The sequence below is a fragment of the Anomalospiza imberbis genome, chromosome 13 (genome assembly GCF_031753505.1).
Source record: "Anomalospiza imberbis isolate Cuckoo-Finch-1a 21T00152 chromosome 13, ASM3175350v1, whole genome shotgun sequence".
Lineage (NCBI taxonomy): Eukaryota > Metazoa > Chordata > Aves > Passeriformes > Viduidae > Anomalospiza > Anomalospiza imberbis.
This window is the reverse complement of record NC_089693.1, coordinates 451624-468008: the sequence shown is the minus strand read 5'-3', so window position 1 is coordinate 468008 and position 16385 is coordinate 451624. Positions and strand designations below refer to the sequence as shown.

General features: G+C 55.5%; 1 protein-coding gene across 2 annotated transcripts in view; it reads left to right on the top strand.

Moving 5' to 3' along the window:
* Positions 1–16188, top strand: part of FRMD5 (FERM domain containing 5) — a 74492-nt gene extending 58304 nt beyond the window's left edge. Inside the window, exons 8-15 of one of the 2 annotated variants that reach the window (XM_068203456.1) lie at positions 6295–6383; positions 6918–6981; positions 7532–7623; positions 8618–8692; positions 9367–9435; positions 9685–9791; positions 13386–13726; positions 13906–16188. In XM_068203456.1, the coding sequence (XP_068059557.1) occupies positions 6295–6383; positions 6918–6981; positions 7532–7623; positions 8618–8692; positions 9367–9435; positions 9685–9791; positions 13386–13726; positions 13906–13953 (885 nt within the window). In that variant the 3' untranslated portion in view covers positions 13954–16188. Of the gene's footprint in view, positions 1–6294; positions 6384–6917; positions 6982–7531; positions 7624–8617; positions 8693–9366; positions 9436–9684; positions 9792–13385 lie in introns of both variants that reach the window. The other variant, XM_068203455.1, reaches the window with a different exon arrangement.
* Positions 16189–16385: the final 197 nt, after the last annotated feature.

The following is a 16385-nucleotide window of genomic DNA, read 5'->3' as shown; positions in this document are numbered from 1 at the left end:
TATTTCTTTGAGCACTGCCTGCTCCGCTCTGGATACTATCCCTGCTACATAAGCTGAATCTGTTATCAGATTAATTGGTTCTGAGAATCTCTCAAAAGCTCTTACCACTGCAGCCAGTTCAGCCACCTGGGGAGATCCCTCCACATACTCCACATCAGCTTCCCAATACTGGGTCTGTGGATTTCTCCAAGTCATCACCGACTTGTGGGACACCCCGGATGCGTCTGTGAACACTGTGAGAGCCTTGAGTGGTCTCGAGCTCCTCTTTTGCTGAGGAAGGAGGTGAAATTCCTCATTAAACAGCTTATGAGACGGGGCATGGACTGATATTTGTCCCTTGTAGCTATCCAGAGATAACTGGAGACTGGCATTGCTCTGGAGCAAATGCTCGAATTTTTCATTAGTCAATTTCTCTGGAGAATCCTTCCCTTCTTCTGCAATTTTGAATGGAAGGTGAATACATGCAAAGTCACAACCCGCCAATTCACACAATCTCACCCTGGCCTTCCAAATCAGCTGTGCCATGAGCTCCTGTGGCTCAGTGATGGTCTTGGATCTTTGGTGAGATATGAAAACCCATTCTATGATCAAGAGTGGATCTTTTTGTCCCTTAACCCACTGAAAAATCAAGCCATGCAGATGTGGTGGCCTTCCTAGAATTATGAATTGAAAAGGTGTGTTTGGCTCACACCTATGAGCCTGTCTCTCTGACAAGGCCTTCTGTACCTTTTCAAGTGCCTTCTTTGCCTCTGGGGTCAGTTCCCTGGGAGAGTCCGTACGCCTTTCCCCCTTCAATAACTTAAAGAGAGGACCTAACTCCTCATTTGTGAGACCTAACCAGGGTCTTACCCAATTCAAAGACCCACACAAGGAATGAAGGTCTGCTAGTGTCTTGGGGTTACAATCGATTACCAATTTCTGCGGAACAACGGTCCTTGCAGTGATTTCCAAACCCAGGTACTTCCAAGGTGGCATCCTTTGAACTTTTTCTTCCTGCATTTCAAATCCAGCAGAGGTTAAAACCTTAACCACTAGGTCAAGCGTGTGTTGGAGTATTGAGTCCTTGGGGGCACACACAAGTATGTCATCCATGTAGTGGAGGATGATAGCATCCCTTCTCTCTGCACGTACTGGAGACAGTAATGATGCTACATATTTTTGGCATATGAAAGGACTCACTTTTAGACCTTGAGGCAAAACTTTCCAGTGATAACGTTTCATTGGTGTCTCTCTATTGCCCGTGGGAACTGAGAATGCAAACCTTGGGGCATCTTCAGGGTGCAGTGGAATTTGGAAGTAACAGTCCTTGATATCTAGGACAGCCAATTGCCAATCTCGAGGGAGCATTGTTGGATTAGGCATCCCTGGTTGGAGTGGTCCCATGTCCTCTACAATTTTATTTATTTCTCGAAGGTCATGGAGTAATCTCCATTTGTCCTTTCCCGGTTTCTTTATTACAAAGATTGGGAAATTCCAAGGGCTATCTGTCTCTTCTATATGCCCTTGTGCCAATTGTTCCTTCACAAGTTCCTCTAGCGCCTTGAGTTTCTCATTACTCATTGGCCACTGTGCCACCCATTTCGGAGTATTATCCAACCATTTTAATTTGTGAGTGGGGCGCCTCACAGTGGCTATTTTTAAAAATCCTGGGGTGTCTTAGGAATGACCAATTTGACTCCCCACTGGGACATGGTATCTCTCCCCCACAGTGGTGCCTTGTAATCTACAACGAATGGACGGACACTGGCTACTTTTCCATCCGGTCCCTCTATTTGCACCATGCTTTTTGAAATTTTCGCCAAGGTGGTACCTCCTATACCCTGAATTTTGCCTGCCACAGGTTGCAATTCCCACTGTGATGGCCACATGGTCTTAGGTATTACCGTGACGTCTGAGCCTGTGTCTAAAACCCCCTCCACATGGAGGCGGTCTGCTCCACAGGCCAGGTTACATCCCATCGAAGGTTTATCTTCTCCCACCACTTCTGCCCAGTAAATTTCTGGTGGCTTCCCTTCTGCAGTGATATCTGCTGGAACAGGAATAGCCTGGGCAATAATTTGCCCCTTTTCTAAGTAGAATGGTGGGTGTGTACAACGGGCTAGAAGCATTAAACCTTTTGTTTTTCCCTTAGTGTTCATGGGAGCTATCTCAATTTCCATTGGTGTGTGTGCTGTGTCCCCAAGAACAAAATACTCACGGTCCATGGAGTTAACCTTCTGGTTTTGTGAGCTGTTAGACAGGTCCACTATAATGACTTCCCAATCAGTAGATCTGAAATGAAAACCTTTAGTAGTTACTAGGTGATATCGGCCTGGCGGCTGCCGTTTCTTATTAATTTCTACATTTTTCTTTTTTCTCCCCCCCCCACCCTGGGTCCCGCCCTCCCCCTTAGCTGTTGAGAGAGTGGCGTTCTCCCGTGGGGGTCCCGCTACATTTATATCTTTGCGCGCAGTTGTATTGTTCGCGGGAACGCGCTGTTTAGTCAGTTTTTTTGTTTGTTGAACTTTTTCTGTGTCTGGTTTTGTGGACAATTTCTGGCGAAGTGGCCTGGTTTCTTGCACCGGTGGCAAATGAGGTGTTGTTGTTGGTCTGATGCCCTCGGATTCGTCCTTTGTCGAGGCATCTCTGTTGCAGCAGGCTGCGTATGCGCTGTCCCTGTACTTCTGTCAGGATTACCAAGCAGTGCTGCTTTCCTGGTACAAGCGTCTATCATTTGTGGAAGAGTAGGAGGTGGTTCTAAAGGTAAGCTTAAAATAATCCTCCGGCAGGTATCATTCGCGTTGCTTAAGGCCATCTCCTTGATCAGTTCTGCTTGTATCCCTGGGTCTGATACCTGTCTCTCCACCTGTGTTCTGAGACGATCCACAAACTGCAAAAAAGGTTCTAAAGGAAACTGTTTAATTTTAACATAACTGCTTTTAGCTTCCGTGGTTGGTAACTGATAAAACGTTTTTTGTGCAGCTGTGCAAATCCTATTTAGAATTTCCTTAGGTAATGCTCTAGTTTGTTTCTCTGGAGTTTGCCACTCGCCTTCCCCATACAGGTGACTCATTGTCAAAGGATTTCCCTGATTGTCACTTGCTGTATTAGGGTTTTGTTGTAGTTCCTGTAAAAGTGTTGTTAAAGTGTTTTTCCACCAACTATCCCATAAATCATATTCTGAAGGGGTTAATAAGCACCTGAATAAATCTTTAATATCATTGGGAACCATTTCATTTGAATTAAAAGTTGCTCTTATCATGCCTTTGAAAATTTCACTAGACCTGCCAAATTCTCTTTGAATTTTGCAGACTTCTTTTTTATCCTGATAAGAGAGTGGCTGGTAGGTTCTGTTACCGTTTCTCCTCCCAAGATAAACTACAGGAGCAACAGATGGAATAATCTCTGCAGCTAGGTCTGAGCTATCTCCAGTTTCAGCTTCCCCGGGGTCGGTATCTGTGCTCTGACCTTCCCCCCAGGGCCTGGGCAAAGGCTGCTCCTGTCCTGTGTCCCTGTGTTCCCTCCCCCTGCCGGTGGTGCGGGCTGCCTCCCCCTCCCCTCCCCCTCCCCCGTTTCCCTGGTAACCCGGTGATAAGCACAGAGGAGGTGGGGGAGGTAGGGGCGGAGGTGCTCCGAAGGGGTAGGGATATGGGTAAGGATAGGGGTAGAGATAAGGGTTTAGGACTGGGTTTTGCAAACTCCCAGAATTTTGGGGGGGTGTTGGAATGTGTTCTTTGTCCTCTGCCATGTGCTCACTGGAATGCTGAGGAGAACCCTCTATAAGTGAGGGGTATAATTTGGATGCTGTTTTTTTCTTTGGAGGATCAGAGGTATCTGGTGTTGGTTTACTCTGGGGTTTTTCCTCTGACTGTGTGTTTTTTTCTGCTTCTAAAAGCTGTTTTCGGGCTTGTAAAAATATCGGAATAAACTGAGAAGCCCTATCCTCTCCATCTTCAATTTTTAATGTCAATGTGTGTCCTATTTCATCCCAAAAGGAAACTGAGTTCATATCTTGAATATTAAATTCTGGTATTTCTGTTATTAGCCAGCAAACGAATTCCGATATCAGCTTTTTTGAAAATTTAGCATTGATTAAAATTTCGTTAAGGTGTTTAATTATTTTCTTCTCTAGAATTGACATTTTTCCACCCATCTTGTTGTTTTAGATGTCTTTTTGTTCACTCTCTATCCCTAACTTAACGCAGGACTATATCCTTCTCTCCGCCGCGGGGGAGAAGGGAGGGGGGTGGGGGGGGGCCGCGCCGCCACGGGGGGTCCCTCCCGCAGGGTTTTTCGGTCTCCCCGGCTCGGGAGAGGTGTCCCGCCGCCTTCCCTGGCTTCGGTTCCCCGTCCCCGTTTCGTTCACCCCCGATTTTTCGGGCTATTCGGGTCGGAGCGGCTCCCCGCCGGTCCGAGGTCCGAACAAAGACACGCCCACTTTTCCCCACAAGCGGCTGCCCTGGGTCCTACGTTCTCCCCGCCGCCGCTTTTAACTTCAGTCCCACCCCACCCTGGTCGCTCCCGGGTCGCGAACGGGGGGGCTTACCCGGACTCTGTGGGGTCGTCCTGGTGGAGTTAGGGTTCCCAGCTTCAGACCGGCTCTTCTCTAGGTGCAGAGAAGAGGTCCCGACCTTCTCCTCCTAACTTTTAACCCCTTAAAGGCTGCTAAAAGTTACAAGGTAGCTGAACAGCCCAAAATGCTTTTGAAATCCTGAAATCAGGACTTCCAGCTGTCCGTGGACTCTTAAAAGACCACGTTGGGCGCCAACCTGCGGCAGAGCCCTCTTTCAGCCCCCCCCAAACTGTTCTGCTAGCTCAGCCTTGGGGACTTCAGAGGAGCAGTGCCACAGAAACCAGGAGAGAGAGGCTCGTTTTCCAGGTGTTTATTCTCTGGTGGTATGCAGGAAAAGAGACCGAACAATGGCGGGAAGGTTTTTTATCTAGGTCTGGGTCTAGGGGGGCTGGAGCTATCTGGCACTCAGCCAATGGGGTCTAGCTAAGGTTAAGGGTCATTCGGACATTCCTATCTGTGGGGCCCAGCTGCAGGGTACCCACTGAACTGCAACAGACAGCTGAGATGGACTTTGGTTCTGAGCATCCTTCAAAAGCCCTCTGGGGATCTGCTGGCCAAAACCGCCCCGGGATGGATCCAGCCAGTGCTGCTGACACAGAGCTGTTTTGGGTTTTACAGACCAGCCTGTCCCTGGCTCTCCCGTGCGCAGCGAGGTCACCAGCCCCTCCCCAGGAGTCCAGGGACTGGGCTAACGGGCTGACACTAATTAGTGGGTTTGGAATGGCTCAGGAGTCCAGGGACTGGGCTAACGGGCTGACACTAATTAGTGGGTTTGGGCTGGCTCAGGAGTCCAGGGACTGGGCTAATGGGCTAACGGGCTGACACTAATTAGTGGGTTTGGGCTGGCTCAGGAGTCCAGGGACTGGGCTAACGGGCTGACACTAATTAGTGGGTTTGGAATGGCTCAGGAGTCCAGGGACTGGGCTAACGGGCTGACACTAATTAGTGGGTTTGGACTGGCTCGGTGCCACCCGGGTCCCCAGCTGGGCAGGGCTCCGAGGGAGGCCAGTACAGCTGGGGGTTATCACATTCTGGGTTAATTGCTATATATAATATATATATTTATATATATATATTTAAGACTCGGATGTCAGTGATCCATGTGGGTCCCTTCTGACTCAGGATATTCTGTGATAATATAATAAATAACCATATTAAACTATATATATTATAGTAATTATATATGCCAAATATATAGCGTAATAATTATATATACTTACATGGAGTAATATAGTTACTATATATATATACATAAATATATATAAAAATACACATTAATTGCAACAATTGTAATGTGGCATTATATTAACAGCAGGAATTCTATCAATGTCAATATGCCATTTAATGTAGGCGATAACAGATATCTGTGACTCAGGATATTCTGTGATAATATAATAAATAACCATATTAAACTATATATAATAGTAATTATATATACCAGACAAATAGTGTATATCTATGTAATAACTAGATATACTTACATCTTGTAATATAGTTACAATATACATAAATACACATTAATTGCAGCAGTTATAACATGGCATTACATTAACAGCAGGAGTTCTATCAATGTCAGTATGACGTTTAACGTAGGCGATAACAGATCGCTGTGACATGCTGCCGGCAGCGCTGGCACGCAGGGCGGGGCGGTGCAGTGCCCAGCCCTGGGGCTGAGGGCACAAGGGACGTGCCAGCTGGGCTGGTGGCCAGCAGCGGCACGAGCCCTCGCTGTTGCCCTGCAGGACGTGTCCGGCAACGCGGCGTTCCTGGCCTTCACCCCCTTCGGCTTCGTCGTTCTGCAGGGGAACAAGAGAGTTCACTTCATCAAGTGGTGAGTTCTCTTCATCAAGTGGTGAGTTCTCTTCCAGTGTGAGCTCACTTCACTTCCAGAGGTGATTCCCCCCCACGGGCTCCCCTGGCTCCCTGGGTGTCCCCTGGGGTGGCCGAGGGGTGGCCGGCTGTGTGGGCTCCAGGCGGTGCTCGGTGCACCCAGACCTCTGCTGCCCCATTGCTCTCTACGTTTGTCCCCATTAAACCCCAATTGTCCCCATGTCAGCCACATCCCAAAGCCCCCAGCCCCCGAGAGCCTTCTCAGCTGTCCCTGGGTCACCGCAGGATGTCCAGCTTTGGCTGGTGTGCCCCTGGCAGCTGACACTGCCAGTGTCCATGGGACGAGCCCCCGCTGCCCCTCAGCCTCACCCTGGGCTGTCCCCCACTCCAGCTACGTTTGGTTTGTGAGCCAGGGCCACTCTCAGCAGCCTGTGGCACCCCCTGGGATGGAAAACGGGCTCTGGAAGCTGCTGGGGCTGGATGGGCTCTGGGCTGGGTGGGCACAGCTCCCACCTGCCTGTCCTTGTCCCTCCAGGAACGAGGTGACCAAGATGAAATTCGAAGGGAAGACTTTCTATCTGTACGTAAGTCAGAAGGAGGTGAGTGCTCCCCGTTCCCGTGGGACACCCGGGGCACAGCGTGCTCCTCCCTGCAGCGATTGTGGCAGACTGTGGCAGCAGCATCACCCTGGCCCTGCAGGGCAGGGACACGGGGACAGCAGCTGCAGCCCAGTGCCAGTGCTGGGGTCACCTCCCTGCTCCTGCTGGTGCCCAGAGGTGGGCATTGGACCCCAGACCCCCCTTAGCCCCAGGCCAGGCCACAGGCCAAGGTGCTTCTTCACTGCCATCATCCCTCAAAGTCAGCCAGAACTCCTCTGGCTGGCGTTGGCTCCCACAGGAGCCATCAGCAGGAATTTTTAAACCCCGCTGTGTTTCTGGCTGTTCCCAAAGGCTGGGAGCTGTGGGCACACCTGCCCATCCCTCATGCCAGGCTGAGGGATGCACCAGGCTGATCCCTGCATCCCAGGTGGCTCCAGAGCAGGATCTGTCCATGCCAGTGCCATTCTCCAGCTCTGTCTACTCCATTCTTTGTCTGTGGGATGAGCACCACCCCCTCTTCTCCCTCTGACCCTCTGTCTTTCTCCTTTAGGAGAAGAAAATTGTTCTCACCTATTTTGCCCCAACACCAGAAGCCTGCAAACACCTCTGGAAGTGTGGGATTGAGAACCAGGCTTTCTACAAGTACGTGCTGCTTTGTGGGGTGTCCCCACGGGTTGGTGTCCACCTGTGGGCTCCAGCCAGGCACTGGGGTCGGTCACTGGCTGTGTGGCACCTCGTCCCAGTGGCCCTGGCAGAGCCACCAGCCACCAAAAGCACCTGTGCCCTGGATGGGGTCTCTGCCCTGCAGGGTCCCTCTTTTCTCAGCCCCTCTGTGCTCATCCCACCTCAGCAAACTCCCATCAGGAAATTATAACTAATTATTTGGGATGAAGCCCGGAATGCCAAGCAGCACCACCCTGTTCATGCCATCCTTAACCCAGGCCACTTTGTGCCTCGTAATGAGTTTCATTTTAATCAGCAAGCTGCGAGACAGAGCATTCGATGCATCCCCACCGGGAATTCTGCAATCAGCAGCTGCAATCAGCAGGTTTCACTGCTCATTACATGAACATGAAATGAAATTGCAATATTGCTTTACAAATCTCTCTGTGATTAATCGTGGCAGTGAATCACCGCCGGGTCGTGCACCCGGCGGGTGGACCATGGGCTGGCCTGAGGTGCTGCTGGGCACTCCCGGGGTGAGGGATCAGCTCCTGTGGGATGGGGAGGAGATGGGATGGTCCCTCTGGGCAGCTTCACCCACCCTGGCGAGTGCCCACCTGCCCAGGAGGGGCCGGGTCTGTCACCCTGCAGTTCCCAGGCCGTGGGGAGCTTTCAGCCCCCTGGAGAGCGCCAGTCCCTGCACATGGGTGTCACTGCTGGCCCTGGGGGCCCGGCAGGAGCTGTGGCCCGAGCCCCCTGCAGAGCCCTTGGCAGTGGGTCCGTCCTGGGCACGCTCCCACTGCTGGCAGGGATGGGCTGTGCTGGCTGCAGGCGCCGTGTCCTACCGGCCAGGGGCACCCACCGCTGCCAGCAGCGGGGTCACACCCCCAGGGCTCTGCTCCTGTCACCTGGCCTCGCTGCCCATGCTCCCAGGGCTCGGCAGGACTCTCACAACGCTCCTGGGCTGTTGCAGGTTGGAGAAGTCGAGCCAAGTGCGGACGGTGTCCAGCAGCAACCTGTTCTTCAAGGGAAGCCGCTTCCGCTACAGGTAAATCCTGGCGCGGGAGAGCTGCTGGGCGTGTGCTGTGTGCTCCCTGGGGAGCAGCTTGGGACTGCAGCGGCCCAGGGACATCTCAGGGTCTTCCAGAGATCCCCCCCATTGCGGCACTGACCCCATCAGGCCACCCCAACCCCAGCCTCACAGGAGAGGTTTTGGAGGGACAGGAGCGGAGGATGGGAGATCTGGGGTTTGAGAACAACGAGGTGTGAAACAAATCACCACAATCCCTAAATTCCTGTGCTGAGCTGCTGGAGCGAGAGCCTGGACAGGGACCTGGTGTGTGCAGGATGAGACACCCCAGCGTGTCCCCAGCACTGAGGTGCACAGTGCTGGCACCCTCCTCGCTGGCATGGGAGGACCTGGATGCCCGTGTTGTGTCCATCTCAGCTGAGGGGAGGTGACTGGTGTGGGAGGTGATGGGATCTCACTGGGAGGTGATGGGATGCTTGGTGTCCAGCATCCCATGCCAGAAGAAGCAGCAAAATATGGTGGCAGAGGTGTCAGCTCAGCCTTCTCCATCGCCCCCATTCCCCTGGAGAGAAAACATTTCTGCTTTCCCCTGGAGCTGTGTGGGGAGGGGCCCAGGCTGTGCACAGGGTGCCCACCTGGCTGCCAGGGCTGTGCTCTTGTCCTCACCTCTGCTGGTCTTGACCCACCTGCAGCGGCCGCGTCGCCAAGGAGGTGATGGAGTCCAGTGCCAAGATCAAGAGGGAGCCCCCCGAGATTCACCGGTGAGAGCCTGGCAGCAGCTCCCAGGGGCAGGAGCCCGGGGTGGGCGCGTGGCTGGGGCACTGCCGTGTGCCCGGGGTGGGAGCATGGCCAGGGTGGGAGCGTGGCTGGGGTGGGAGTGTGGCTGGGGCACTTCTGTGTGCCCAGGGCACTGCCGTGTGCCCAGGGTGGGAGCGTGGCCGGGGCACTGCCATGTGCCCGCAGCGCAGGCTCTGTCCTGGCCCTGATCCTGTCCCCGCTGCTGTCCCCAGGGCCGGGCTGGTGCCCAGCCGGAGCTGCCCCTCCATCACGCACGGCCCCCGGCTGAGCAGCGTGCCCCGCACTCGGCGGAGAGCCGTCCACATCTCCATCATGGAAGGTAGGACACGGGGCAGCCCTGCCCGACACACCGGGGCATGGGAACACGCACACCTGGGCACCTGCACACACAGGGACACATGGACAGGGACACACGGACACAGGTGCGTACATCGACACAGGGACACAGACAGGGACACACAGACATGGGCACACGGACACAGGGACACAGACAGGGGCACACGGACACAGGTGTGCACACAGACATTGGTACACGGACACAGGTACACAGATACATGCACATATAATGTGCACACAGACACACACGTGCCTGTGCACACACACACACAGACACACACGTGCCTGTGCACACACACACATGCACACACGTGCCTGTGCACACACACACACACACACACGTGCCTGTGCACACACACACACACACACACGTGCCTGTGCACACACACACAGACACACACGTGCCTGTGCACACACACACATGCACACACACATGCCTGTGCACACACACACATGCACACACACGTGCCTGTGCACACACAGACACACACGTGCCTGTGCACACACACACATGCACACACGTGCCTGTGCACACACACACAGACACACACGTGCCTGTGCACACACACACAGACACACACGTGCCTGTGCACACACACACACAGACACACACGTGCCTGTGCACACACACACACACACACGTGCCTGTGCACACACACACACACACACACGTGCCTGTGCACACACACACACACACACACGTGCCTGTGCACACACACACAGACACACACGTGCCTGTGCACACACACACATGCACACACGTGCCTGTGCACACACACACAGACACACACGTGCCTGTGCACACACACACAGACACACACGTGCCTGTGCACACACACACAGACACACACGTGCCTGTGCACACACACACAGACACACATGTGCCTGTGCACACACACACACACACACGTGCCTGTGCACACACACACACAGACACACACGTGCCTGTGCACACACACACAGACACACACGTGCCTGTGCACACACACACACACACACACACGTGCCTGTGCACACACACACACAGACACACACGTGCCTGTGCACACACACACAGACACACACGTGCCTGTGCACACACACACACACACAGACACACACGTGCCTGTGCACACACACACATGCACAATGTCCAGCTGAGGACGCAGCCCCTGGTCCTCAGGAAAGCTGGTGTTCCACCAGGCTGGAGAGGGGAGGCTGCTCCCCCCCATCCTGGGGCTGTGTCAGAGTAGGATGCACTGGGAAGAAGGTCTGGCAAAAGGCAAAGCACTGGGAGCAGCACTGGGAGCAGAGGTGCCCCGCAGGGCTGGGGACATGCCGGGGGCTGTGGCTGTGCTGTGCTGCTGGTGGTGGCTGCGTTACTGCTGCTGACAGCAGTGTCTGACTCCCAGTGACATGGCTGCTCCCTGCCCCTGGATGGGGCCAGCCCTGCCCCAGCACAGCCACCCCGATCCTAGTGCTGCTCCCGGAATGCAGGCAGGGACAGGGACTGTCTGCTCTGTGGGCGGGATTTAATTCCAACCAGGGATCCCCGGGTTGGTGGCTGTGCCAGTTTTGGGGATGAAAGCAGACAGGGTCACCTCTGCCACCCAGTTACATGTGACAGCCTGTCCCCCACATGCCGCTGGGAAGCAGCCAGTGCATTAAATCACCTCCCACCATAAATCACCCCGAGCTGGTACCACCCCTTTGCTTTTCCTCACTCTCACTTCAGCTCGGTCCCGTGGGAATGCGGGTGCCCAAAATAGTGCTGAGCCCGGGGCCGGCAGCAGTGCCACTCGCAGAGCCGTCCCCGCACTCCTTGTGTCCCTGTGCCACCATGGTGAAGTGCCTGGTAAAGATTAAAACCAGGGTCAGCGTCCACCTGTGGCTCATCAACCACTGCTGCCGGGAGGTGCGGGTCCGGGTGCTGGCCCTGGGCCCGCGGCTGCTCTCCCGGGCCCTGGGGATTCTGCCGCTGCTCCCAGCTGTCCCCAGCCTCGGCCACGGTGCTCCGTACGGCCCTGGGGACCCACTTGAGCCAGGTAACGCTGCGCCGCGGGGTCTGGGATCTCCTGGAGCGTCCACGGGGCTCCCCTTGGACCGTGGTCCCCTAGGCAGCTGGTGAGCAGGTGGGATGCAGGAATGTGGGGTGCAGGACATGCGTGGCAGGGAGTGGGCTGGGGTCTCTGAGGCTGGCTGGGCTCCAGGTTGTTGTTACCACAGAGCAGGTCTGGTGGTGCGGCCAGATTTCCAGGATTTTCCAGCTTCTGCTGCCAGTCTTGTGGAAGCAGATGGCAGGAGGGTTTGGGTCTGGGGGCCAGCACTGCTGTCACTCTGGTGATGAGCAGTGGCACCCTCTCAGTGGCTGTCGCCCATGTCGGGGACACAGTGGGTGCCGCGGGGAACATTCCCATGAGAGAGGAGAGTGCAGAGCTGGCAGGGTGAGGGCATGTTCCCTCCTCACTGCCCGGGAGCACGGCGCTGACCCAGGCTGAGCTGGAGGCATCTGGGCAGCGTTCACAAAGGAGAGGCTGCAAATCCCAGGGAATGCGGCCGGATGAGCTCCGGGTGCTGCCCTTCACCCTCCGGCAGCCAGGACGTGGTGACAGCATGTCGAGGTGCTTCAGTGCACTGTGCTCTTCCCCCAGCGACAGATCCAGCCCCGGCCCTCTCCAGCGGCCTGCAGGGTGGCCCTGGGGACCAGCTGGTCCCCACCATGACCTTCAGACACCCTCCCTGGAGCTGGGGCCACTGCAACAGCAGAGTTCCTTCCTATCCCCGCCGCCTGCCAGACCTACGTGAAGCAAGTCCCTTATGTGTGTGGTTTCTTGGAATTTGGGGATTTGGAGATGTTGGTAGGGGCAGGAGTTCCTTGGCACAAAGGACCAAAGTTCAGCCTGGCACCGGGCTGGGAGCTGGCACAGGGGCTGGCACACAGCTCCTGCCACGGCTCCTGCTCGGCTGTGAGCACTGTAAAACTTTTGGTTTGCGGTGAACTCAGAGCAGCCTGTGCTGCAGGGGCTCCTGCACACGATGAGGACATCTCCCCCACTTGCTGGGGGACACCCACCTCCAGCAGCCCAGCACGACCCTCTGCTCACGCACCGGCCACCCGGGGCTCTCATCACTGCCACCCATCCCTGTCCCCCGCGGTGGCCCGTTCCTGTCTGTGTCACCCTGTCCCGGGCAGGCGCCCGTGGTGCCGCAGTGCCACGGCTGGTGCTGGCAGCGGCAGAGGGGCCCCAAGCACTGTGGGCAGCTGCCAGGGGACTGTCACCGTCACCTCCGGGCAGCTACAGCCCTCGGGTGCGTGTGATCGCCCGCGGAACAGCCCAGACCCTGCCGCGGTCCCGGCCAGCAGCCAGCGGCTGGCGGTGCCGGTGACAAGCCAGGCGGGTGTCGAGGTGACACCGCCGCAGTCACAGGTTCTGTTGAAGGGCTTGCAGGTCCCGAAGGACCAACAATAACAACACCAAGCAGCAATCCGGGGCAGCCGCCGCGCCCTGTCCCCGCGGGGGACAGCGGGGTCCCGGCTGTGCACAGGGACCCACTGCACCCCGCTGAGCGTCCCCTTGCCCCTCTCCTGTCTCCCCAGGCCTGGAGTCCCTCCGTGACAGCGCCCACTCGACCCCGGTGCGCTCGGCTTCCCACGGCGACGCCTTCGCGGGCCCCGGCCGGAGCGGCCGCGCCGAGAGCAGCGAGCGGGTGGCCGTGATCGCCGACGAGAGCTACAGCCCCGCGGACAGCGTGCTGCCCACGCCCGTGGCCGAGCACAGCCTGGAGCTGATGCTGCTGTCGCGCCAGGCCAACGGGGCCCCGTGCAGCATCGAGGAGGAGAAGGAGTCGGAGGCGGGCACGCCGGCGGCAGAGGCCGAGGGCGAGCTGCGGGCGCTGTGCCCGGGCGCCGGCGGCCTGGGGCCAGCACAGGCCCAACAGGTGAATAAGTTTCTTTTAAGTGTCCTCCGTTTGCTCCTTGTGACAGTTGGACTCCTCTTTGTTTTGCTCCTCCTCCTGATCGTCCTTACCGAGTCCGACCTTGACACTGCCTTTTTCCGCGATATCCGCCAGACCCCAGAGTTCGAGCAGTTCCATTACCAATACTTTTGTCCCCTCAGGCGATGGTTTGCCTGCAAGCTCCGCGCCGTGGTAAACCTGCTCATTGACACCTGAAGGCAGGAGCCACCACGGGGGCCTGGACCTGCCGCCGTCACTCACTAACCCTCCCCTCCCGACCCAGAGCCCGGCCGGCCGAGGAGGCGGCTTTCCGGGAGGAAGAGGAGGGTGGGCGCAGCCCCCGGAGCCCCCTCCTCCCCGTGCTCCCACCCCCGGAGCCCGCACAACACCTCCCGTCCCCGATCCCACGCACACGACTTGGGAAGCACCGAGCAGAGGGGAATTCACTGCTCTGCCACCCCGGCCGGGGCTGGCGGGGCCGTTCCGCAGGAGCTTTAGCAATGGTGCTACTGAGGTTTCATTTAACACTCGTGTACTGTTACGGTATCAAATCCGCACTGTGCCCGCCGCCCCCGCCCTCCACGAACCGCTTGGCAGAGCCCTCCCTGCTCACCGGAGCCTCCTAGGAGGTGACACAGCTCTCGGGACGCCCCGGTGCCCTCCTCCCCGCAGCGCAGCCATCCGGAGCCCTCGCCCTGCTGCGGACTCGGCCCTTCGCCACTTTTTTAAGCCTTGAAGCATCGGTGCTCCCGAGGGCAGGGGAGCATGGAAGCCAGGGGACGCCGGGCACGCGCGGCCAAACCCGGCGTGGAGCTGTAGTGACTGTGTCAGATTTATTGGGATGACCTTTACCCTCCACCAGTTGTACCTGTTTTGTAAAAAAAAAAACCAAGAAAAAAGAACAAAAAAAACAAACCAAAACAAAACAAAAAAAGAGAGACATTTCAAGGTCTATTTTAACAAGGAAATGCTATTTTGTTATCAAATCTAATCCAGTCTTTTTTTACTTTACGGATGGGGTGACCGTGGGTGCCGGTACCGAGCGGTTCCCAGTGAGCAATGGTTTAAGAGTAAATGCCGGGAGCCCAAGGCCAGCTGAGCCCTGCTGGGTTTGGGACAGAGAAGGAGCTCTGGTTTTGGGACTCCTCCCAAGAGGACACCGGTTCAGAAGCACAGGTGGCACTGAAGAAGCCAACGGCCACCTTTAGCCCCGACCGTCGTTGAGTGCGAGTCAATAAACCCAACTCATCGTGACAACCCCCGGACTGCTGGTCACCAGGAGCAGCAGCCCATCCACAGGGAGCAATAACAGCCAGTTCTGGTTAGCTTGGGCTGACAAGTTGGACATATCAGAAAAAAAAAAAAAAAAAAAGGGGTAAAAACAGCTGAGCAAATTTAATTTCATCTCAGGGAGAGATTTTCCCGTAAGCTGGGGCCATAACTGCGGTTTTACAAAGCCTGATGTGTGTGTTGTCTTGGAGCATCCGCCACCCACCGCCGGGCGGGACGGTGACGTTGGGCCACACGGGCTCCTTGTCACTGCAATAAGGGGAGAGGTCGCGTCGGGGGCACAGTCCCCTGCCCGGGTCACGGCCCGCTCACAGCACGAGGCCCGAGGAGGGGTGGGGTCCAGCCCCGGCTCCAGAGCAAGGCAGGAGCCCTCGGGAAGGCTCCAGGAGCCCTCGGGGAGGCTCCAGGAGGTGGAGGAGCGATTTTTTTACATGATAATCCTGTTTTATGCAACATAGCAGAACTAACTCTTAGTGTAGTGTTCCTACCTCAGCCCATAGCGCTGATGTTTCTATGCAGTTGTGCTCGTCCCGACGCTGACATTTTTTACCCCGGGTTAACGCTGCAGTGTCGTCCTTCCTCCTCCTCCTCCTCCTCCTCCTCTCCTCAGTGCAATGTTCTGTGTGACGTGTGACAGCACAGCCCCATCCCGCGCTCCATCCTTCTCGGACACGTCCTGCGAGCCCCCAGCTGGGCCCCTGCACCTTGGCTTTCCTCGGGTAGCGCTCCGTGCCAGCCCCAGGTCACCTCTGCCGTTGTCACCCAGCGTTTTACTGCAGAACCACGGGAACTGCTGATTTTCCGTCGTACGTTTCTCCCGTCTGTCCCAGATCCTGTCGTGTGCTTCAGGCCCTGTTAGTTTTACCCGTCTATCAAAATGTTGTTTCAATAGGTTCTGAGATCAGAAACACATGAATCTCGTCCTAGCGTACTGCATCTTTCAGCAGTAGACAGTAAAATACCTGAAAATGTGAATTTCTTAGTTTTCATAAAGAAAACCTAGAGATTAACCTTTCATGTGCCAAATACTGTAAGTTACATCTTTTTTTTCCTTCAAAATGTACCTTTTTCTACATATCCCTTAGTTAGCATAAAATCATTGGTGCCATGAAAAGTATTTTTAAATTTAAATAAATATTTAAATATCATGAAAAGCAGAGTCGGGATGAGCTTTGTTGAGTGATTCTGATTTTTCTTATGAAAACAGCTCAAACTATGTGAGAAATTTGGTCTTTTAGCAGCTTCTTACTGGAGTGAGAGTTCCAGAGCTGCAGGTGAGTCCCTTGCACGTCTCTGCACTCCAGGAGCACAATTTCACAAATGCACCTGGGAGTTTTGAGCCCCTCACTAC